The 26345-nt window shown below is 35.8% G+C and overlaps 1 protein-coding gene across 29 annotated transcripts in view; it reads right to left on the bottom strand.

Annotated features, from left to right (window-relative positions):
* The window catches only part of TRDN (triadin), a 233824-nt gene that overhangs the window by 151654 nt on the left and 55825 nt on the right, over positions 1-26345 (bottom strand). For all 29 annotated transcript variants that reach the window (XM_082049372.1, XM_082049345.1, XM_082049347.1 and 26 more), the window contains 6 exons: positions 18129-18179; positions 10762-10821; positions 8057-8116; positions 6584-6643; positions 3979-4038; positions 2441-2635 (listed from right to left, as the gene is read on the bottom strand). In XM_082049372.1, the coding sequence (XP_081905498.1) occupies positions 2441-2635; positions 3979-4038; positions 6584-6643; positions 8057-8116; positions 10762-10821; positions 18129-18179 (486 nt within the window). The remainder of the gene's footprint in view (positions 1-2440; positions 2636-3978; positions 4039-6583; positions 6644-8056; positions 8117-10761; positions 10822-18128; positions 18180-26345) is intronic.

The following is a 26345-nucleotide window of genomic DNA, read 5'->3' as shown; positions in this document are numbered from 1 at the left end:
ACTTGAGAAGAAAGATTTTGTATCAATCCTCTCATAGGATTTCTTCAGTAACTCAACCCCTGAAAACTGGGATTTATTGAAAAAGAAAACCAAAAAAAACCACAAAAAAGCAGAATATTAAATTCTGAATAGCAAAACTATCATTTCTGCTGTATATGAAACAATAAGGTGCATGGTAGTGTCCCATTGAATTTCATGGGAATTCTGCCAATCAGCAAGGATTGAAAATTAAGGGAATTTAAATGAACATGATTTTCTAAATATCTCTTCATGGCTAAAAGTTCATTTTAATTTAAATTCTCCTATTAAAAAGAAAATTTCACACTATAGTTTTTACCTTATAACTCTGTAATAGTGGCATAGATAGTCACCTGAGTACTAATAAATCCTGTCAAAGTTTGGGACTGTATTCTTATTGACAAAAACAGTCATAGATATTTCTGTCATTGGAACTCACTTGAATTACCCTAGGACATATATTTTTTAAAAATTTTAATTTGAGTAAGGAATGATGCAACATCAGCGACATCATAACAACCCTTCTGTGATTACTGGTTTGTTGTTTTTTTTTTTTTTAACATTGTTGCAGAAAAGCTGGTAGAACTACTCCCTTGAGCAAGGAAAAGTAAGGACTGCAGGATCAGGAAATCATAGTGACTTCAAAATTATGTTCACCTTGGGTCAAAGTGGGACTGAAATGTAGAACTGGATTTTCTGAGAGCATCCAGCTGGGCAGCAGTGGCTTGTGGTGGGAAAGAAGGACAGAAGTAGAAAAGGCAGCTTTCACTGGATGTGTGTAGTCCTAATCGCCAGTGATAAGGGCAGTTTAAGAGGCTCCTTCCTTCCTCTTGTCCAGCAGCTCATTCCTACTTTCACCTGACACAGTTCAGTGCACAGTCACTGAGGTCACAATCTAAAACAGACTTAAACAGTGTTAATGCTTGATGTTGAGACATAATTTTGCTAATATTTATTAGTTAAGGGGGGGAAAAAATCCACAAAAAAACTCCAAACAAAAAAAACCACCAGCACTTTCCGTTGCTCTCTGTAATCTTTGACCCCTACTTGCTTAAAATATTTTGCTGTCAGGGAGAAAAGTGCATCATCTGCACACCATTGCTTTTTGAGAGCCATATCCTGAAGAGTACGGAGTGCATCCCACTGTGCACTGAAACTCTGTCAGAGCAAACAAAACCTGAAAGATTTGCATTTCCCAAGAGGAGCTCAGCAATTTGCTGAACTTTCCCCTTGGTCACAGCAATCACCATGAAAGATGCTGCTTTGATTTTATGCCTCAAAGGCTCCACTATTTCAAATAAAAACCAAAATAAAGTAGAATACAAATAAATGTTTAAAAATACTGTTTCAGCACACTGTTCATGTCAGAAAGGAGCCTATGTCTCTAAGTCTCCTGGATTTCTAGAAATGTATAATTTAGGGACCTCCTAAGGGATCCAGAGCTGATGGCTATGAAATTCTGAGATAATCTGCCCAGGCAGATTCAGATATCCAGGCAGGGATGGCTGCTTTGATGCTCAGGCATGACAATTTATCTGTGGTTATCGTCTGGAAGGATCAGATAGGTATGCCACACAACAGAACTGCCTTTATTAATGTCAGAATAATCCTGTGCCTTCAGTGTGGCAATCCATATGGAGAGGCTGGTCCTGCCACCTTCATTCATACAAAAATTGTACCCAACACCATGGAATAGCCCCAGGGAAATCAGGGAGCCAGTTGACGCAGCTTGGGAGTGGAAGAACCCAGGTTGGTTCTGACAAAGAAGAGCATATATTAACAGTTAACACCTCTGTTTTAGTGTTGATGCATGTTGATTCTTTGTTTTACCACTTAATTTTTTCCTTACACCTGGGTAATGGCACTTCCTTCCTTTTTAGCAGAAATTTAGAAGCTTTTCCCATCAAATTACATCCAGCAAGTATATCATTACGTCATACAATACCTGACAACATGGTAATGCCTCATATAATCTGATGTAATACAAATTACATTCCATTTCCTCTGCTGCTACTTTCCTTATTGTTACTGAGGACATATGTAGATATAGAAACAAAGCGTAATCTCCAACAGGTCATTGGACAGTCTGTGTTTCCCAAAATAACCTTACTAGCAATACACTACATAATATTCTACTGAGCAAATCTATGAAGACTCAGGCCTATCTGAAGAGAAGTTGGTCCTTAGTAAAGAAGAATTTAAAATAAAAAGAATTTTAGCCATGACAAATGGAACATTCTCATTATTTAAATAAAAGATATTTTATTCTTGATACCCTACTTCTGAGATTCATCTAGAATTTATTTGTACTGAACTTTTTCATGGATGGGCTTTGGTCCTTGCCACCTTTAACTTCATTCTCTCTTATTCTTCCCTACTACCTTTATGAGATCTTCTTTTGTCTCCTCCTGGTTTTGTTTACCTTTCTTTTCCGATTTAGTTACAGTCTGAAGAGCTTTCTCCTCCTTAACTTTCGGTTTGGCCTTTATTAGCCCAACTTCTGTTGTTTTAGTCTCTGCTTGCTTGACCTTCTCAGTCGTCTTTCCTTCTCCTTTTCCATCTTTCACTTCCTTTTTAAGTTTTGCTTCCACTTTAGTGCTCTTTACTTTCTTCTCCTCTGCAGGTAATAAACAAAAAGTTTTCAGGGTCCTTCTTTCCCCTCAGAATAATACCCAATATAATTTATTTTATCTTGTGCTATCAGTAATAAGTATTTCTTTATCATTAACAGTCAGATCTGATGAAAGCTGTAATCCCCCAAAACTAGACAGATTTAGACAGAAATATGAGATGCAAACATGTTTTGTCTTCAGTCATGTACCAAATATTTGGCTGATACTAAGGGCAGTAGGCCATAGCAAATAATATTCAATGTTTGTAATGACATTATGTTAGCTTTTGTGGTATCAACTAGGGAGGCAAAGATTGATCATGAAGCAAGCAAAAATCAAGGTACTTCCAAGCTAAATCTGAGTAACTTTAGACTTCACAGATGAGAGCTAAACTCTGTTATAACCTTTAAGTGTCATTGATTTAAAGTGTGGCTATTTGTAAGGGTCACTTTTATGCACTGATTCTAGGTCTCTGCCCATGACATTTTGAGTCCTTGGGTCTCCTTTTACAGAAATTCCCCGGGCATAAAGACTAGTCTGAGGCTGGCCAGTTCATGATTTGCCCTGCAGCACAGTGAGAAGGTTTCCCAGCAGAATTACTGAATTGTACTGAATTGTAAATACCAGTGGCTGAAACTACACACAGGTTGTTAAGACCAGGAATGTTCCTTCTGCTCATATGTATCAGCAGCTTTTTCTCATCTGAGACATGGTTGCTGACAATATGTGTGTTTCTAGTTCACTTCATTGGAAAACCCAACAGTAGTTAAAAATGCCACTGATATTAGTTTAATCTAATCTGATGTTGATACTTCTGTTTTCTTCATAGCTCTGAAGGTCTCCAACCTTGACACAAAACTTGGATGCTACTAAATGCATGTCTTCTGTAAGACTCCAGACTTCTATTTCTATTAAACCACTGAGCTGACTAGACTGATTTTATAAATATGTAAACTTAATAATTCTACCTATTCTAGAATAGAATACAGGTATTTTTATAAGACACAATTCCTACTTTTTAAAAAAGTCATGACATGGCTAGTGAATAAAGAATTTCCTTAACTAGCAATAGTGAAAATACGCATGTCAAATCACTTATGGATAAGCCTATTTCTTTTTCAGGGAAATGGTGGTTCATACCTTTAATTTTCATCTTTGAAATTTCAACATATTTTAAAAGGGATCACACATAGATCTTCTAAAGATATTTTAATTCAGATTTTATTTTAATTTCATTATAGTGTCATATAGCTGTTTTTTATATGCTTCATGCTCTCTGCTCCAATAAAATAAAGTTTATGAATTTTAATGTAAATTCTGGTAAAATTTAGTATAAAAAAATAAATACCTTTGGGAGGAGGTCTCTTTTCAGCTTTTTCATGTCTTTCAGGTTTGTCTTTTTGAATTACTAGAAATGCAAAAATTGTACATTGTACATTAGGAAAAACAATGGCAAAGAATGAGAAAATATTGCTAAAACACAAGAGCATGCCTGAAAGTTTCACATTTCTTCGTGATTCATGTTTTTTGATTTGCAAAAATCTTACTTTGCAAATACCTTGCTTCTTTTTCTCAGGTTCAGACACTGGGATAAAAAGCTTAAAAAAATGTTTTGAGACTCACCTAACCAGAAGACAAGGCATTCCCACAGAGCTGAAGCTTTGTAGGGAATGCTTATAGTGCATATTTCAGATGACATTAACTTGCTCTGCTCAAGCTTTGAGCAGATACAGGCTTGATCTTCTTGTGCTCCAGCCAACAGGAAAGCCATGCAGCTCCATTTGTCTTACAGAAAGGGGTTTTTCTTAGCTTGAGCTTACTGTCATACAAACACAGCCCCAAGCGTGGTACTCACTTCAGAGACCAGCTCAGTGAGCTCATGTCTGCACAGGATACACTGGGTAAACACACACACTGCTGTGTCCCAGAAAGGCTGTCAAGATTTTGTACAGAGACTTGTATCTTTCCTCTCTTGGTTGCCATCCAGACATATTGGTGGAACAAGAGAGTTAGTTACACTTCTTTGAAGTGATATCTACATAAGAGCAACATCCCCTCTAACTGAATTCCAGCCTAGAATTGCTGCCTATATCAGCCATGATTGATATTTGGACTTGTTCCATTTTTTTCTTTTTTTTTTTTTTAAGGTAGCTGTTTCTTGGATTATGTGTTTAAATACCATTCATATCACCAAAACTTTCTGGGGCCTTTAACAGGGGTTGAAGAACTACCCTAAGTCCTTTTATTGAGCATAGAGAAAAATCTCCTGACTGTGGAGGAAGTAGTCATGACTTTAAGTACTTCAGTTCCCTGAATTTGGCCTGGACCTGAGTATCCTCATTTCCTAGGGACTGCAAGTGGTAGAAATGGTCCCTCAGCACTGCTGGGAGCTGATTCAGTCTCGATCAGAGCCCAGACAAAAGGGACGTGAGCCTGCAATGTATAGCTCATCACACTGTTGGCATCAGTGTGTCTTGGGAAGCGCTGAAGGCAACAAGTGCCGTAGGGACTCACATGGCATAGAAACTATTCAAGAGAGGGTAGCACATCTATATGTCACACTGCAGCAGCGAATCTCCCTAGCTAGAAAGCGGCCAAATTCTTCATAAAATTTACCAGCAGTGACTGGAGTCATAGCTGCTATTAAACACATTGAAGCTCTAGGTGATTATTTGGTTAGCTAGCAGAAGACAAATGGATAAACAGGCTGGTTGCTCATTAGGAATATCTCAGTGATTCTTGGAAGTTATTTGCTTTTCAAATCTACACAGACACCATCAGCATTTATTTTCTTCAGATTACTTCAGTGTGATTTCACTCTATTAAAAATCCTACACTTTCAAGCCATACACTGAAAGTAGAAAAAATGACCCAATATCCCTTTTAAATTTAGAGACTGGACAATGGTTACCATTCAAGGCTTTAAGTCTTCATTCCACTTTTTCTCTTTCTTCACTCTTACTTTCTGTTTTACATTTTTCCTTAGAGTAAGGTTGCGTCCAATAAAGACTGATTTGTACATTGGAATCTATATTGTCTGATAATATTCAAATTAAAGCTAATTAATTCATGTGTTGCATCATTATCAGATGAATCTGAATGCTGTAACAGACTGATATTAAGATATATTACAAAGGGCTTTTTTTTTTTTTTTCTAAGAGTTAACTGAATAAAGTAAGAAGAGACAAGACTGAAATCTAACTTCGTTATAGAAATATCCAGCTTCCAAAAAGCAATGCATGTAACAAAAAAGGAGATAAAGAAAACTTCAGAGCAAAAACATTCAAATGCCAAACAATAATAAATGTTAGACTTTAAAAACTAGCGTAACAGGGCAAGCTGATTGGATTTTTGAATCCTGTTGTCCAAGTCATGGCTAAAGATGGAATTATCCATCAAAAGAATACTAAAAATCATTTCTCATACAAAATATTGCTTCAGAATATATATGATAATTAGAAGATATGTAAATCTTAAGCAAAGCCACTTCTGCCATGGAGGACACTATAAATCATTGTATTGAAATGAAAACATTATTGCAAAAAAATAATGGTATGAAAATGAAAATCTATTTTTGGTTATGATGGAAGACCCAGATTGAGAGTTAGTAAATACTCTTTCATTAGGTCTGTACCAGACTGAAAACTGATATACAGGAGAAAACTGCCTTTGCAGGCAAATTATTGAATTCCATTGTGGAGAAAAAGACATCAAGGACTGAAAATGTAACAGATACAGGCTTATTTCTTTAGCTGTGCAAGAATGATTTATAATTACTTCTGTGCATCTAAACAGGAAAACTAAGCAAGAAATATATACTGAGCAGGATTGCACTCAGGGGCTGATCAGGACCTGATCAAGCAAAAGTGCAAACACCCCCAGTTTTATACTTCAAATAGTAATGTCCACACTCTCCCAGACTATGTAAGTACTATAATACTTATCTGCATTACCTTTAGAAGGTGTTTTCTTTTCATGTTTTTCTGGCTTTTCAGGTTTCTCTTTGTGTGTAACTAGAAATAAATAACAACAGCACTAATGGTTATTAGAAACAAAACAACAACAAAAAAAGAGAGAAATGTTGCATTTTAAGCGAGAAAAAAAGAGAAAAAACATCAAGAAACACAACTAGGCACCATGGCTACCCATGCAAAGAAATCAAAAGACTGATTATGTTGCTGTTGTCAATGCCAAAACACATGATTCAAACTTGCAAAAACTCATCTACCATCCCCGAGGTCTCTGCCATCACCTGGGGAAAGAATGGCCTTTCTGGCACAACTGTAATTCCACGAATGTAGTTAGTTGAGAAGACTCGTGCTTATTTATGTTGTTTACTAGTTCATTTTGTTTGCTTTGCTCATACTGCCCATTACTGGTGTATTTTGGTTTATCGTTACTTTTGAACTCTCTTGTTTATTACCTTGGATCATTTCTGAAGGATTTTCTGAACTCCAGATAACAACTAACAGTTTTTCCAGCTATGAATGATTAAACACTATAATTAATTACAAATCTAATTGCAATGGCATTATAACTAATGCTCTTCAGGGCTTTTTGTTTGCTTTTAATTTCCACTTTACAAACTGAAATAAAGTACACTGTAGTGACTGGATTTCTGACTTAGGTTTTACAATACACCTGAGTTATACAAGAGTCACTGAGTGGTGGGTAGTCTGGAATATTCTCCTATGTGGGCTCTGTTTTGGCAAATTTTTGCAATTAATGTTTACACAGTAACTTCTCCACAGATGTGCAGAAGTGATATTTGTATGTGTTCATATCCCCTGAGGTACCCTACAGGGAACAGGTGTGTGAAAACACTCAGCTGCCTATTTGAGTCCAGCATATGAATTTATACTAAGAACACAAAAAGGTATGCATTAGCATTGTTATGTGTTCTCCAGCCTTGTGTTATAATTTCAAAAGAAAGTAGGAATTGTGGAAGATAAAGCAGTGCTAGATAACTATTTATTGCAAGTAACTACTTAAAGAATTAGTCCTGCCCTATTCATTGTCTGTGTAACAACCTTCCTCAGTATGGTATTTAAAACATTTTTTTTTCACATGGCCTGCCTTATTACCTTTGTTTAAAGGCTGTCAGGCATTTTTCCTGGGTGACTATATTCTCTTAGCAATCATACTTACTGTGAGTGTTGGAAATACTCAGAGATTATAGGGAGATTATACTAATTCAGAGTATAAAGTATATTATATCTCCCTTCCTCAGGAAAAAAAAATGCAGAAAGAATACAAAATGCTACTCAGTTTGTATGTGTGAAAACCTTTATATGATTTCATGATTTTTATTAACGAAGTTCTATAACATTTTTTCCAATAAAGGGGTTACATAGGTGGAAATTGGGTGGACAATTAATTTTGGGGTACCTCCAAATGTAGAATAAGTTCTAACATTAAATCATTACCTGTGTGCCTTTCCTTTTTTTCAAGTTTTTCTTGTCTTTCCTGTTTGTCTTTTTGTGTCACTAGGAAAGAAGAAATGTGTTCACATATATTACAAAAAAAACAAACCAAACCAAACCAAACCAAAGACCAAACCAAACCAAACCGACAACCTGTCAAAAAACTTAAGAATAAAAAAACAATTCTACCATGATAAGCCTTAGGAGACAAAATAGCAAATTGTGTCCTCTTGAGCTATCCCATGTATATCTGCACAGCATGCGTCATACTACATGGAGGTGAGCAGACAACTCTGGCTAACAAGTTACTGTTTACCATCCTAGCCATGGCAGGTAACATGCCTCAGCTGTTTACTACAGAAGCAGTGTCACTTGCACTGTGATTTTCAGAAAACTGTCAAGGACTAAGGCGGAGCTCACTGTAAATGCTGTTGCCTGCACTAGAAAGAGGACATCACCTGGGACACCCTGTCAGGCAGAGCCTCATAAAAACCTTGAACTCAGCTCTGAGGCATAAGAGCGTCACATGCACAAATGACACATCTGTCACTTGCCAGCTGGCTTGAAATGGATAACCAGTAATGGATACAGATAGCTGGTAATGGACACTAGCTGAGATCAGTCCCTGGCAATGATGATCTCAGAGCCACAATTAGATGCCCAGTATGTGCCAAGTAAAAACTATTACAGTGGTGTTATGCTATCCACTCATCCACACAACATTTTTCACTCACTTTTCTTAGGATTTTACACAACAGTTTTCCAGACAATGGGAAATAAGCATGTGGATTTGAGGGCATGTCAGAAAAATCAGCTGCAAAACTGCAAGCTGGCTTTAACTTTGACTCCTGTGGAGATTTCATCCAAGTTTAGTAAATCTCCCTTTGTCAAACATGAGAAAATAAGGAAGTTCTTTTACCATACCATGAACTCTATATCTATCTGGAAGCAAAACGAGAAGGGCAGGGAATATTCAGGATGAGTTCCTGACAAAACTGAGTCACTCCTAAGTGACTGAGACTCTTCTACTTATTCTTTATATCATAAGATAACTTTCCTAGAACTTCATCATGGAAGGTGATTAGAAATTAAAATATGATGTCACTTTCTCTCTCCACTATTTAAATCTTGAAAAGGGAATGTATTTAAAGTAGAAGATAAGTAGTTAAAATACAGGGATGCAGTGAAACTTCGGAGTCTCCCAATCACTCTACAATGAAATGGGCTTTAGAAAGACACACATCCATAGTAATAGTTTAAAAATATTAGGTTCAGTCTGAAAACAATTTTCCTTAGTACTGTGAATACAGACAATCTCTTTACATAGTAGTGTTTCAGTAGCAATTGTAGCAATAGTTCTCTAAATAAAACTAAGTAATACATTCACTTTAAGATAAAATACAGTTAGGTAAACAGAGTATTAGTAGGAGTTATAACAAGTTAAGACAGTGTAATAATTCTTTTTCATCAGCTATCTGGGATTGGTTAAGATAATGTTTTCCTGTTCTAAGAAACTTTTAAAAACATTAAATATTGCTCTTCTATCAAATCAAATTGAAAAGTTCCCCAAATTTTCCACAAAATAAGAGGAGAAGTCTTAATGATACATTCATGTTTCAACATGGAACATTATAGTCTTCGCTCTGTCATTTTTCCAGATCTCAGAAAAAAAATCTCTTTTTACTACCATTCCATTTTCTAGTAATAAATATTCATTCTAACAGAAACCTGAACTTATGTGCCTGCCATTAACCTCTAGAGTCAGTCTTGTTAACTCAATGTATTTTGAATGATTTATATAAAATGGAAAAGCTCCAATCAGAGACCATTAGAAAGGCCTAATCAAGCACATGTTCCAGGAAGGTGCACGTTCACTTGGGTTTTAAGGTTCGTGCTCGTGGTCTGAAATAAATCAGCAATGGCTGGATATTGGATCTTCCTTTTTGGGGGAGTAATTTATTATGACCATTTGCCCATTTGTTCTTCCAGAATGGGTTTCTTCCTCCTCTACATTAATCACGTTTTTATGTAAAGGATGTGTTCTCAGAAGGCTTAAAGTGTTTTGACAATAGGTATGTTAAAAAACAAAATCCATTTTGCCAAAAAATCTCTCACAGGAGGCAGACTAGATGGTGGCTCTTAGACCCCAGAGCTAATTAATGAGTTGTAGGTAAAGAGGAAACAGTATCCTGATTCTGACTCCTACAACAGGTGGATCTGTAATTTGTTGTTGGCATATATCAACAGCAAGTTAGTAAATCGTCTCTAACACCCTCTCTCCAGTGTCTCTGAAATGAGCCTGGGGAATATCTTTTCTAAGGCAGGTCTCTGAAGCAGAATGCCTCCAGGGACTGTGCCTTGTATGGTGTAATTTACTCATTATGTTTTGCTCAGGAGTACTCCCAAAGACAAGTATTATCCTTGGATTTATGCAAGAAGAATAAAAAAGGCACCTATTTATGCTCTGGGCATATTTACACAAGTTAATAATACAGTAAATACTTATTCATTAATCTCTGAAAATAATTTTAGCCCTTCTGCAGAGAGATGAATTCAAAGTGCTTTTAAAATGCTCATTCTCCTTCCAGCTGGCTTTCACAACACCTCCTCTATCCTTAAACATAATTGGGATTTACAAGAAGTCAATAGATTAGACTGTTTCGAACAACAGGTAAAAAGACAAAGAATATAAAATGCTGAATACATACCCTTTGGGGGTTCCTTCCTCTCAACTTTTTCTTGTTTTTCAGTTTTGTCTCTGTGAATTACTAGAAAATAATAATAATAATAATAATAATAATAATAATAATAATAATAATAATAATAATAATAATAATATATTAAAAAAACCCACAATAAATCTGGAGGCATTCTGTCCACTTATTTTTTCACCAATGTGACCAAGGAAAAATATTTGTGAAATCAAATAATGGATTTTAGCTCTGAGTGACAGGTACTAGTTGATGTATAGACCTTGTTAATGTCAATACTTAATGCCAGGTCCAATATAAATATTTTTCCTTGAGTAAGCCTTCAGATGTTAGACCATATTTTTGCAAAATAAGTGATTATTCAGCAACCTTAATCTAATTTAAGGAATCTCTTTTGATCACATTACATAAGCATCCTGACTCTAAGATTTCTGACATAGGGAATTATTTTCAGTCCTTGACTGCATTGCTTTCTACTCTTAACCAAAACTGCTAGGATATTGCTTTCCATGCTCTTTTTTCTTTATTTTTAGCTGCTACTTCAGCCACAGGATAGATAAACAAGAAAGCATCTCTTTTAATCAGAGTCTAACTTCAGAAAGAGCAGCTGTTCAAAACACAACCAACTACACACCCTGCTAGAAGTAGGCAAACACAAATCCTTATGGTCTCTATTGCCCACCCAACATTCAGTCCATGGTTTTGGACATCGTTGTATTCCACATCCTAATGATTTAGACAAAGATATTCCTTGTTGGCCTCTACTACTCAAAGAATAGCATTTTGCGATTTCAGGGAAAAAAATATTTCTTTTGCAATACTCAAGTTTCTGTCAGCAAGTAAACTACAGAAAATATAATTTTGATTAGAAAACAACTGTGAGCTTTATGTACAAGCATACTGATGTTTTTGCATACATTTGTTTCACTAGCTTTGCAGCAAATGTCATTTCACAGAGGTGCAAGCATTTTTTTGTTGTTTAAATATTTCCTCATTAAAAAATAGGTCCATGTCTTTAAGAAAAAATATTCCAAACTTTCAGTAATTTCATTACGTCTTGCATGTGTTTGCATTATCCAAATACATTTCTCGTCATAACAGGTAAATTATTGTTGATACAATTAGCAGTACAGTGTAAAGAGATTGAATGGAAATTTTTCAAAGCCTTTAAGGAATGTGCACAGCAATTTACATTAAAAAAAACAGGCTCTGAAGAGTGCAGTGGCAGCAGGAATGTATTATTGAATGAATTACTGACTGTAGCTCACTCAATTGCTTTAGGACATCTAGCAGCACACCAAGGAAAAGCACACCAAGGAAACCTCGGCCCCTATACTGTGTAGAACTTAGACTGAATATTTTTGCAGAAACTGTAGCATGCTTTTACGTCTTCCATTTCTATTAGCAGGTGCCAGCTCTTTGGAAATCACTTTGAGCCAGCGTGTCATCAGTTTTGGATGGGGCAATAACACAGTTTTGCAAACAATAGTTATGTAATTGTCAATGGAAGTGAAACATGAGCTTCTGCACATTGGACAAAAACCCTTTGCTCTCTGTACCAAAAAATATAGCTTTACTCTGCAGAACAGACTGACAAACAGAAAGCTTTTTCTTGGCTACAGAACTTCTAACTTGTGTAATGGAGACTTCTTTTTTTTACTTAATTTATTCTAGCTTGTCTGTAACATTTCTCTATCTCATGCTTTGGAAAAGTAACAAACAAACGAACAAACTACAAGCCTTTAACGACACTAACTGAACTGAGTGCCAGCAGACCTTAAAGTGAACAAAACCCCCCTAATTTAAGGTTCCTTCACACCATAAAAATCTTACAAAGGGCTAAAATGCAAAGAAACATTGACATTTGTGGGACTCCAAGCTAAAAACATGGAAAAGGGATCAGCTGGCTCCATCCTGAGAAATAAAAGTAACTTGATATATCTGGGCAGGCAGCCTGGAATGTGAATAAGCAGAGACCAGGCTGGCATAAGCATAAGCTATTTTTCTCTTCCCAGTGATAGGCTGAAGGTGATGTCTGGTGAGTCCAAAAGTTCTGCCCTGTGTGTTGATATCCCCATCACTTCAGAGCTTGCTAATCTCAGATTGTAATGTTTACTTTTACCTCTTAAGGACAGTGTTAGAGCTGTGGCTTTTCGGTACAACCTTATCCAGGGAAGATGTTGCCAAAAATTAAAGGGTTCATGTTTCAGGGCTATGATGACTGACCATTTTTGACTCTTTAATCACAGTGCAGTAAGGACAGCAAAGTCCATGGAAGCTTTTGATCTGATAAACTTAAGCATTATTTTTCTTTTACATATTAACTCTGATTCCCCCTCCAGAAATGTTTTCATGTTCAACTTCTTATGTAGTCCTAAAGGCTCTGTCATAGAAAATACTCCATCATGTACAGACCTTTTCAGATTTAGTCTCCTGGATATCTATTTTAAAGGGCTTAATTAATGTTGGTTTTCAATCCCACAGTGCTTAGGTGCAAGCACTAGGTTTTAGAAATAAGCTAGGCTGGCCATACTGGCATGTTTCTGTTAGACAAATAAGAGTTAATAAGATTATAAGATTTTTTTTTTTTTTTTTTTTTTTTTTTGCATATAAAAAACCAAAGAGAAACCACATAAAAATGTTTTTAAGGCTGCAAAGTCAAGCATTCTTCAACTGAAAAATGCTGGAACTAAAATTGCTCATTCAACTTTAATTCAACCATTTCATTTGCTTTATGACATACTTTATAATTAAAAGATCACCTCTTTTCATTTTTTAATAGGATGCTGGATTCATCCAGAAAAATAAGAAGAATAACTAAAACTAGTTTTATGACAATTGCGTAAGCTAAAATTTTCCCACAACTTAAAGAAGTTTTCTTGGAGTTCCTTGCAAATACCAAGAAAGCATAAGCTCATAATGAACTGTTATTAACATTGGAAAAAATATAACACCCCAATCTAATTTTCACTAACCTAGATTTTGGAAACTGCTGAAACATTTTTATACAACTTTGAATGAAAATTCAGCCTGAGGCAAAAAGATGAGCATGAAAAATTTCGTCCTCAATGACTGGAGAGTGGTAAATTTATAAATAATCTGAAATAGGAGCTTATAATGGAAAATTTTAAGGTAATTTAACATTGTATTCCAAAATAAAAAATATTAAAATGTTGCTATCTACTTCACATACAATTAAAAACCAAGAAGCATAGCATATATGTGGAACATTTTTCCAAATTTTAGTCATCTAAGAGTATATTTGATTTGCATCAAGTGGAAAACATAGGCAAGGGGATGTGATTTAGTTTTACTTCATTAAGTGTTTGAGACAGAGACCTTTCCCATCCCAAAAAAGCGAGTGTAAAAAGAGATGTAATAAGGAGGCACTAATTCCATACTGAAGGGAAGTAAAAATAGTATCCAGTTGAGTAAGTCTTAAGTCTGCTGCTTGGTATAAAGCTAGGTGATGAGTGCGGTAAGCATGAAGCAGAGATTGCTTGCTCCAGCTAACTGACTAAGTGCTTGTCTACAGAGCAACACTCAGGAAAGTTAAGATAAATGAACCAGTACAATGAAGTTAGAGTGCAGTAGTCAGAGAGCATTAAATCTCTATGTACATGTTTTCATTCAGAAGTAAAGTAAACTTAGGTGGCTATAAATTAATTCTTCTTGAATGAACACTCAAAATATAAATGAAATGAAATGAAATGAAATGAAATGAAATAAAATAAAATAAAATAAAATAAAATAAAATAAAATAAAATAAAATAAAATAAAATAAAATAAAGGCTTGATCCGGAGAGGGGCACAGGTTTCCAGGTCTGAAACAATAATCTAAGGAAATCCCAGAAATTAATGAACTGTGGAGACACCTGCAGTCATTACAAACCACCTCAGTTGCCTGTGGAGGGAGAAGAGGCCTATCTCTGAGCTTGGCCAGCCCTTCCCTAACTGGCACCAGTCAAGTACAAGCTGCTCACTGCAGTGCCCAGCCCTGCGGTGGGTTTAGCCCTTTGACACCAAACCTAAATGCCTATAAGAGTGAGGCAGTGTCTCATGAGGTACATATTTGTACAACTTAAAATTAGATTTAAATGCAGCACTTAGATAGTGTTGCATCCATCTGAATTAAGGTTTAGGTTTGATGGCTACTGGTGGTAGTCAAACTGCCTGTAGCATTGGCTTCACCCTAGGCTGTTGTAAATCCATACTGCTAAATAAATACTTGACAGCTGTACCTGAGCCACTGCAGCTACATGTTACCTAAAGTTAAATCAGGTATATCTGTAGTCATATCTCCAGAAATCAGGGTAGACAGCCCCTGTGCCGAATGTAAATACACCATTTATGTTGCTAATTTGGTCAATTATTTGGGTTTCTAGTACACTGTGGATTTGTATAGTCCGGTTCTATTTATCTATCCAGCTGTCTCAAATACCTTATCTTTCAGCTACAGCAAATTAAATTATGGGGACACATAATATTTATCTTTATAATCTCGTAATTTATCCATACACTAAAACAAAGACTGATTTATACTCAATATTTGCATTATAAGTATGGCCCTATTAACAAGTTGTCAGGGGTAGGAGGGACAGATAGGTGCTACACATAGTAAATGAAACAGTTTTGAAAGCTTTGGAATTGATTTGTCAAATCAGGCTGGATTCAGAGATACTTTCTGCAAAAAAGAGAGGCTAGTGCTAATTCAGAGGCACAAAAATGTCTGTTCTAAAATCACTGTGATTTAATCTATGGCTGTCAGAGGTAGCATTTCATCATCACTGTGTCTACTTCCATTCCTCTACTCCAACATTAATGTATAAATGAAGTGTATTTGGGATAAACACACAGTAGATCATCTTCTCCCATTCCTTCTCAATACCTGTTGTAACAAGACATATTTCCCAGAAATGCAGGTAAATTAATTTCACTGTTAATATTAGTTTTCCATAAAAATCAGAAATTATCAGTTCATTTGGATTATCATTAGACAGAAATTATATACTAATATCTTTTTTATTTCAATATATTTTATTATTGTTCTTCCTTGTTCCTGAAGTTTTGCATAGTTACATGTTATTCATTAAGAGCAATAACAGTTATAACACTTATTTCTTAAACAGCCTTCAGCAGCAGCTCAGAGCCTTGCAAAGTCTGTGTATGTCACAACATGACAAAGTCACAGGACAGCTGCCCCTGCCTAGAGCCAGTCCCAACCCTCAGACTCTCTCCTTCAGGCAACTGCTTCAGCCATGGCCATTGTCGTAGCTCCACACTGAACTCACACCAGTTTATTCATGTTTTTTTCTGTACTGGGAAGCCTGAGACTGGATGCAATATCTAGATATGGCTTCATGAGAGCTGAGTACAATTAATCCCTTTAACTCCACTGACTGACTGAGCTCCTGCTCATGCAGTTCAAGGTGCTGTTGGCTCTTGCGAAAGTACTAATAAAGCAAATACCAAATTGGAAAGACTATTTTGTAGTGAATTTGTGCTTATATGTACACATAATCATGAAATAATTTAATTTCAGTGTTCTTAAGCATGAACAAATCCTTTGTTGGATCATTTCTCAGAGTTATTTCTTCTTTTCAGGATTAAATTGACTAGGTGCAAGAATGGAAATGGACTTTCTCAGTAGCAGTTTATAGAAATATTTAATTAAAAGCAAATTTTAGGGTACACATTTGCCTGGCTCTTCATACTGTAAGAATCTTACTTATAATTTCAGCCACTTTAATCCGAGATTTCCATTCAAAGTATCCGTTCCTCATAATTTGGTACAATCTTTTAAAGTGAGGCTTATGGATGGAACTAGTTTGTAAATCTTGGGTCTTGGATTCATGGGGTTTGACAATTCAACAAGACACTTAAAATTATTTTTAAAACTCTAGTGCTCTCATATTTGTGGGTGGAGGACTGAAATTTCTTTGGAGTGTTTGCTTCTACTTAAACATTAATTTTTCCTTTAGATTTTTCCTATTAAAAACAATAAAAGATGGTGTTTACATATGGTTCCTGGAGGTACTTCAGAAGATAGGAGTAAAATTACCTAAAGGTTCATGCCTTTATCATGCTCTAGCTGGAGGCCAGACAGAATGTTTTCTTTAATTGTTCCTCTTATGTAGAAGATGCATTTTTGGGTTTAAATATGAAAACAGAAAATAGAAAAAAAAATTGTCCTATGCTTCAGTAAGTGATTATATAATTAAAGACTGCATTATCAGATATACACAAACACAAGAAACTTAGCTAATGACACCTGAACGCTTTTTTTCTGGTGTCTTATAACTTCTTAGCAACCATTTCTGCAACATTAATGTTCTTCTGTGTAAAACAGTGCACTTCTGCATAGATGAAACAGTACACAGGAGGCTGTTTTGGTCAAGGCTGCAATTTCACTTGTGTTTTTAGGATACTGTACTTGAAAAGACCTTAACTGGGATCCCTTGCTGGTGGATCTGAGTTCATTATTGCCCGGCTAGCATGCTGACACCCTAAAAAATTCATTTTCATGCAACATGATTTATTGAGGAGTTGGGAAACTGTTCTAGGTACTCCAGGTGACCCTGATAAGTACAGAACTAGAAAGCTAGCACTACAGGTGTAAAAAAATATAAAAATATAAAGAGTATATGCAGAAATGAATATAATAGTGTCAGGGAGGATGAATGTATATACACAGTTTTTAATAAGCTTCCTTCTCGCTTTCTCCTGACATTGCTAAGCACAGCACTGGTGCATCAGAGAGATGCTCATCAAATTTTATGTAACCTGACCTTTACAGAGGAGGCTTTCTTAGGCAAAAAAATCTGCACATATCCCAGGAAACTTTGTTATTTACATGATCTCTGAAAACCAGTCCAAACCAGTTCCTTTGTGGATTGAAAAGACCTTGGAGGATATTAAACAGTCTGAAAAAGAGTAGATTCTTGAAATAGAGGCTTTTCTTATCTCTAATACACACCTGGCTCACTGTTAACTACAACTTCCTAACTTGAATGGCACCCACTGGCCTATAAATTTGCTTTCTTCCTTGCCCAACACACGTCACGCCTTTTGCACCAAAGGAAGTTCACCAGCACTCTACTTTCTTGCACCTTTGCTACAAAAGAGATTCCTGGATAAGTTTGGGAAGAGGAATCTTATTATGAATGTGCATTTACAATATAGCCACACTAACATACAATGACACTACTTGTTAATGCTAGAGTATACATGAATTTTTGAACATTTGTTGTCTATGCCAGTTGATCTTTGAGTGTTTCTATAATACAACAGTGGCAACACGTAGTCAACAAATACACTGTATATTACATACATGTAGGTAAACAGACAAAAAAAAAAAAAGTTACCCTTTGGTGCTGTTCGTTTTTCATGTCTCTCCGGTTTCTGTTTATGAATTTCTGAAAACAATGCAATGCAGAGTTATCAATATTAAAATGATTTTCACAAACAACAACATCAGATGCATTATCATAATACAAAATAACCAAGTGCTTCATATATTATAACAGAGCTATGGCTTTATCATCTTCATATTCAGAATTATACACAATAAATTTGTATTTATATATACACAGACAATATATATGGACAAAAATCATAACATTACTTCAATAATTACTCTGTTTTTAATTGAGCAACAGAGCTACTTTTAAAGTCACGAATAGGTTTTGCTAATCTGTAAAAACTATACAGTAACATGCATTGGTCATGAATCACAAAAACCCTGCTTTTTACTAAACATTATTCTATATGTATCTTGACTTGCTTACCAGGATTAGTATTTTATGCTTTCCAAATTACCTTTGGAAGAAAAAGATGTTCTTTTTACTACATTTTCTACATTTTTTTAAAGCTCAAATGCTCAATTGGTAGCTCCAACACAGAGCAAAATGTGGACTCAATGCTGTATGCAAATTACAGAGATAAAGCTTCTAGGTTAGGGATTGTTATCTCAAAGAATGACTCCTTTTAATCATGCTGTACACCAACGCACTGAGAACTGCCATGTTAGAAGAGGAAGTAGTACAGTATTTCCTGCTCTTGCTGTGCTGTCTTTTTTGAACAAAACTCCTCACCTGTGACATTTACACTAAATTACCGTTCTAGAACTCTGTTACTTATTTTTCCCTGCTTTCCTTATTGTGGCAAAACCAGGATAATTACAAAAATGTAAAATGTTGAATTGGAGAAAAAGCAAATGAATTAAAGCAAGCTTGCATAGCACTGTTTGCATAGAGTGGTAGAAATGTAAGGGTCATATATTATAGGTGCTCGATAAAGTAATTAAGACGATACAGTGTCTGGTTTATGGTATTGTGCATACATTTCCAGCAGTAGAAAACTGGTATTAGTTGTAGAATCAAATACATCTTTGACAAAAGCACATGGAAATCTCACTAGACTATATGAGAGGTGCTTCTTCATGTTTTACGATTAGATTTGATGTGCAGGGTCTAAATAACAAAAGCACAGACCCTAGAATTAATTGAACAGAGAAGAAGTTATGCATATAACATCTCAACTGTAAGGAGCTACTTTAGTGATTATTGAAGACAACTGAAATCTTCCACTTCTACCCTTAGTCATTTGCTCAGAATGTGACAGGATGCACATTGCCAAAGAGATACAGTAGAAAATGGTATTTTCCTTTCCCAGCACTCTCATCTTTACATAGGCCCTTGAAAATAAATACAGAACATTTTTATTGGAAAGTATTTGACATCTGAAATAACTGTGTCTGGTTTTTAAGAAACATAACTATTCTATGGCATCAGGCTATGTTATCTTCAGATAGAGAGAACATTATTTCACTGAGATAAAGGGTAATAAAGGCCAAAATAAGTATTACTGTTAGCCACTTATGTATGGCAGCATAACTAAGCTAGTTATATGATGTCATTAAGCTAAAAGATCTTCCTCTTTGGTTTTCATTTATTGTTCTATAAACCTCAAAGGTTGTGATTAGGAAGAAATGATGCCATATTGATTTACTGTATTTCAGCTGAGTCTGGATTATTTTTCTTTCTGCAGCTATGTGAGGATTTTTTTTTTCTATCAAGTCAAGCCTAGTTACTGGGTTTTCAAACTTTTTCCATTTCTTCTGCTTATAAGGATGCATAAACTAGTTTCAGAAGCATAAGCGGTAAGAATGGTGCAAGACAAGAACAGTTGTAGGATTGCTCTCTGAATCTAAACACACCTGAGCAGTTCTCCGTGCTGCTGCTCCAGATTGCCTCCAAACCTGACTTAATGCAGTTAAAGAAAGCTGAGTCACTGCCTCTGCTTGGCAACATACAGCAGAGACATATCTCACCCGGCCCAGGAGATCATCCTATACACAGATACGAATAAGGCCCACTAAGTGATAAATCATTCTTCAGGCAGAGTCATCTACACGGACACATATGCCTTGCTTACTTTAGGATGTCTCAGCTCCATTGCATTCCCACCACCTAATATGTGTCTCACTACAGAAAACAGGCCTCTTTTTATTGAAAAAAATAAGTATAATATAAACTTTTGTGATTTAAAAAAAAAAAAAAAAAGCTTTTAAAGTTACTGTGGTTTTAGGGAATTTCTTTTTGCTAGTTTGACTGCAAAATATGTATAGATCACTGCTTGGCCATCTCAATCAGCCTCACACTATATCAGTAAAGCTTGCTTGACACAAGTACTTCAGTAAGATACACAAAAAGATACTTTCTAGACAGCTACACTGAGATTCTTATCTAAGGTGCTGCTGCAATTAGGGTACCACACATCACAAAAAACCCTACACATATTCCTTGAAGTGAAATACATCCTTATAATACTTAAGTGTGTGTGTATGTATGTTTTTATATATTGCAGTGTGTGCCATCATTAGGATCTCTTCACAAGCTCTCCATTGTATCTTGAACCATCATAAAAATTGCAGCCTGGAGCACCTAAATTCTGACACACATAAATTCTGACACATCACAATTTAAATTTTCCCAGCACAAATAAATGTAGTCTCTTTACATGCTGATCTTGATCAATTTACAAGACAGAAAATACTGACTCTTTGCTAATTCCAAAATATCTAAAATGAGGAAAACATATTAGGTTATTTGAGACTTTTATTCTGTTCTGAGAATTTTTATACTCTCTGCTTCATCTTTTATGACAAATAGCTTTAATTTTCCAGTAATCACATTGTATCTTATTGCTGGGTTGTCAGAGTGGCTATAATATGTAGTAGAAGACTTACACGGCCAGTTTAAAGCATGTAATTTATCTCTATCAATATGACACATTGTTAATAAATCCTAAATATTATGAATTCGTGTTTAGAAAAATGACAGAATCAAGAAGCAGCAAGGATAATCTTTGTCACCACGGCAACCATCCTGCATCTTTATGAGATGACAGCACAGTTTATTAAATTATTGTAAGGGAGTATGTACCTTAAAAGCTGTATTTCATTGTTTGTTTTCTTCGGTTACCAAGTAGACATGAAAAATTATCTTCCCCCTTGCGTTTCTTGGGTTTTGAATGGATACATTATTTCCTTAAATATGGATACTGCTTGACATCAGCTTCTGTAAACCTCAGGTCTTGTGCAGTTATATAGAACATGCAGGGCAATTATTTAAATAACTACCAGAAGGGAAGCTAGTAGTCTCCTCACTGAACATTTCAGGATGCTAAAAGGAGATATATTCAACTATATTGTTAGCAGGCCATTATATCTATCTACTGTTGACCCAAAGCAGGCCCTCACAATCACCTGAGGATCAGTATTGCAGGCAGCTTTACTGACAATCCCTGCTGAACATGCAGTTTCAGCACTAGCTGCCCCCACCTCTCACCCAGCTAATCATCATTAACAGCAGTTTACAATGTCTAAAACAGCCCAGCACCAGCTGTACACTATGAAGCCCCAGCTCCAGGAAGATCAGGGAGGGAGAAAGAAAATTAGAGTCCCTTGAATCCATGTGACCTAGTGGTGCAGCACTGTGCAGGTTTACATCAGAGTGAAATAAGAGGCACAACTCCTCCTGGAAAAGCACAAGATTCTCCTGGTTCCTGAAACAGGTTTCCCTTCTTTGTCTGCTCTCTTGTTTCGGATTTTGATTTTTTGTTACCACCTTTTTAACACAGTAAAATATATAGCATTATTCTTAGCTATTTTAATTGTATTGTATTGTGATTGCACCTATGTGCCTCAGCTCACATAACTTGCTCTAGGTACCACATGGATTCATAGCACAATATAATATCCCATCTCTGTAACACAGGTGTTTAAACTTCAAGAGGGCTACCTTTCTTCTCTTAGTGGGAAAGCATAGCCCCAGCATCTTGCTTCACGAGATAATGAAGTGGTGATTGTTCAAACAGCTACTCAACCTCACCCTCTCCTGAGTTTCCATCTTATGGATGAAATATGCCTTAAAAAAACCCAACAAACCAAAAAAAGAATATCAATGATATGAGAGGCCAAGTGAGGGGAAAAAAGAAAGGATTATTGTCCCCATCTGGAACACAAGAATGCTTTACTTAAGGTAAACCAGAAAATCAGGAAAACAATTGGGAATTTAACTCCAATCACTGACAATCAATATTATCTCCTCATGCTTAAAGCCATCCTGTTTCTACTTAAAAACTGTAGTGAGGATGCAACATAGGTTTGATGTATCTACTGTTTTAAAGGTATAATTGAACAGATGGAATTTCACTTGAAATGATAGTACATTGTACTCTATAAGCAAATTTTACCAGTTGGTCATCTTTTTCATAATCTCCTACTGCTAACAACAATATACACCTTCGGTGTCTTGACATTCTTTCTCTTATAAAGAGGAAAATGAGTCCTATTCAGAGACCTGGTGAACCAGAGGTTAATAATTTGCCATTGAGCAGTCAAAACCCTTACAGCTATTACCAGCAATTTAATGGGGCTACATCCTTGCTAGTTTATCAAGACTAATTGGCAGCAGGCAGCTGATTATCCTGAAGAGTTGGTAGAAATAGATACTGAGGGCAAGGCAAGAGTGAGTGGCGTTAAGAGCTTCAGAAGATGAGAGGGATGTCATTTCTAATGTGTTTCTAGATGCTGTCTGTATGAAGAATTGTAGTCAACCCTCCTGCCGCTGGTATCCTCAGGAGAAATCTGCAATAGTGCAGTTGATGTCTATTTTTAATTTAGATAGTACCAGCTGGTGAGGGTGACAGTTATCCTTGTGGGGCTAGAAGGGGAGTAGAGGAATTTGTGCATTAGAGAAACTTCCAGCTAACTACTAATAAATCATGTAGCTATACTCTAGAGAAAAAAATAAATTGCAACAAGAAAAAAACGTGGTGGGGATGGGGTGGGTGAAGAATAGGAAATATTTAATTGGGGATTCAAATTGGTGTATTATGCTTATATCCAGGAACCAAAGACAGTGTAACAAAAGGCTTTAAGTACTAACATCCAGTGTTGGAAAGTCCTAGTGACACATAAGACTAATTCAGGTGACTTCCCTCTGAGCTTGCTAGTAGCAGTCTTATCCCCATTGTTTTCTTAGACCTTGCCCTTTTCTGAGGATTCATAGTAATTCAGGTCAGGATACAGAACAACTTTTCCTGCAGTCAGGTGTCTAACATCTTTCTTGAAAGAGGAGATGAATTGCCTCTTACTAGTGAAAATGTTGAATCATTTGTGTGCTCATCCAGTTTGTGAGATACCAGGCCACAATGACTTTTAAGTATGGTTTCAAAATTGTTTATCCATCTCTTTGGAAATCACAAGTACATTTTAGAGTGAGAATGAAGGGTTTTTTTGTTTGTTTCTTTGTTTTTGTTGTTGTTTTTTTTTGTTTGTTTGTTTGTTTTGTTTTTGTTTTTTTTTTTTTTTTCATATTTTGCAGAATTATACAGCATCTCTTTCATTTGTTGTATAAGACTACTTTGGACAAAGGTTACAAAAGAGAATTTCTCATTCTTCTTGGTGAAAAGCCTCTGCTCTGGTGTATATTTACCCAAACCAACATATTTTTCTAAACTAAACATTTCAGTGAAGTGCTTTTGATTAGTCCTAAATGTATTCAGCAAAGCTCAGCTACTTCACCTCAGTTGCCTTTATTCCCTCAACCTGGTACTTTGTTTGGCATCACTAAACAGCTATTAGAGATACAGAGAACATGACCCTCAAATATTTCTGAACAATCTACCTATCTTGAGTAGCATACAGCAAGCAAGTAGGCTTCATGTTCTCCCAAAAATACAGGGATTTAACATGACCTCCCAGGTAAATGTTAAGCATTCTTTATAATGCTGGAACAGGACAAAAATAAATAGATTAGATTCCAGTTCAAGCGATACTCAATTGTTTCCACACTATTGTAATTTCACTGGACTGTAATAGGAATTCACTGTAGGTGACCTGCTGACAACTTCATCATCTTGCTGAGGAGTGTTCCCAAGGATGAAGAATTAGCTGTAAACATGGAAGCTGTTACATACATCTCTTAAGATTTGTCTCTTTGATATAAATCCAAAAGTTGTACTACATCCTCCACAAAAAATAAAGAAAATGGTTTTGGCAAATTTCAGCTTGAAAATATCAATTTACTGAGGCAAACAGAATTTGACACAATGCACAACCATTTTGTCTCTCTTCTTTCTAAAGCCCAGCTGATTTTATGTTTTGGGTTTACTTTTCCCTCTGGTAAGGTTTCCATTTGCAGCAGAAAAGCAATATCTTCTCTTTTCAAGGGAAGGAGGTTACTCGTAATTATCTGTAAGCTGCACTGGCATCATTCAGGAAGCTGTTATGGAGATTGGTTTAGATGAGGGAATTTTAATGATTGGGCTTTTGAAAGAATTAAAAGTGGAAGAGACTAAAAGATCTTCAGCCCTAAAGATTTTTTTTTTTTTTTTATTTCAAGTATGTAAATATATTAAGACTGTGTTAGTGTGTGTGGGGGGGTATTTGTTTGTGGTTTGTTTTGTATTATGTTTTGTTTTGTTTTCATTTCCAGACTGCAGTTCTGTAGCTTGGTTCTGAAATGTAAAAGGATGCTAATTACACTTAGATTAAAACAAAATAATAACCACAAAAAATCCCAACCTCAATGAATGATAGAGCCATGTGACCAAAACCAGGTTTTTCTTTTTTTGTTTTTCATGGAAATTAAAATTGTCTTGACATGTTTCTCTCTATGGATTCCAGCCAGCAAAGATGTTATTGGACCCATTTTAAATGATGTTTTTCACAATTAATTTTATCAGAGTCTCCATTTAATTGAATGCAATTTTATGCAGACAAGATGCTGACAAAAAGTATAGATCTCTAAGTAGAGCAAAATGATATACAGTAATATATAGAAAACTCTAATCTTGATTAGTATCAAAGAAATCTTTTCCCATATATATGTATTCTATTTTTTTGTTTGGTTGGTTTTGGTTTTGTTGTTTTTTAATTAATTAATTAATTTATTTATTTATTTATTAATGAAAGGAGAAAAAATAGACTTCTCTGCTCAGATTTAAAAAACATCAACTCTCCACATCCTACCTTAATGTATTAGTCTCCAAATATATATTCCTATAAATTCAGTCACTATAGATACAATTGATTCTTTAGGGGCCTTGCATGCAAGACGTACAGTTTGTGTGGGTTGTGAGCATGGGGCCCCACTTGCTATATCCTCTCCTTGACACAACAGTCACTGTTGGAGGTGGGGTTGGTTTCTCTCGGGAACATGCAGGACCCCCAATTCTGCTGTTGTGAGTTTAACTGAGTTTTGGATGAGCCCCTCAATTGCCAGGTCAGGCATTTGTCCTGTTTCAGGCACAGCAGCATCCCAGCCAGGGGGTCATCTGCCCAACACTCCCCTCTTCTTTTAGGGTGAAAACCTGCCCAGTAGTCTACAGCTGTGGCACAAATGGAGGTTTCCACCAAGATAACATGGATAACCTCACTTACAGTTTCCCTGATTTAAGAAGATAGCTTAAAGAGCTGCAAACCTTTGTGCTACTACACTTCTGCCCGGAATTCTTACTAGCCTTTGGCTCAAAGTTCTCTCTGTATCTTTTAAAAGATAGCTGGCAAGTTTGGATTAAAATGTTTCAACTCAAAACTCAATCACTGTTCTTCAATAGGCAAAAGAACTATAACTGAACATCCCTATTCCCTAGTGGTATGCAGTTTTGTTTCATCTGGACGATTTGGAAAATATTTTCTTTACATTATAAAATGCTATTTTATAGTGGATATGATATTACTGTATTGATCAGAGTAAGTAAAACAAGATGAGATTGTTAAAAGAACATTAATAACAGAAATGGATGGCACAAAAATGCAAAAAATACATTTCTGGAAAAGCAGTTTGACATCTGAGAATTGTCATTGATTATCAATGATTTTCATAATCTAACTGAGGGTGTACTTTACACAAAGATACGCAAAATACTTTGTAGTAAAGTGTAGCCTAGGCAAACAGCAAAAGCCTTTTAGAGACATCTATAATAGCAACTCATACACAAAAAAGTGAACATTACCATATGGCAGCATAAAAGAAACTGAATTCAGAAGGGATTACCAGTACAAATAGATA

Source organism: Streptopelia decaocto (genome assembly GCF_964273445.1).
Source record: "Streptopelia decaocto genome assembly, chromosome: 3".
Classification (NCBI taxonomy): domain Eukaryota; kingdom Metazoa; phylum Chordata; class Aves; order Columbiformes; family Columbidae; genus Streptopelia; species Streptopelia decaocto.
This window is presented reverse-complemented; position numbering and strand designations above follow the sequence as displayed.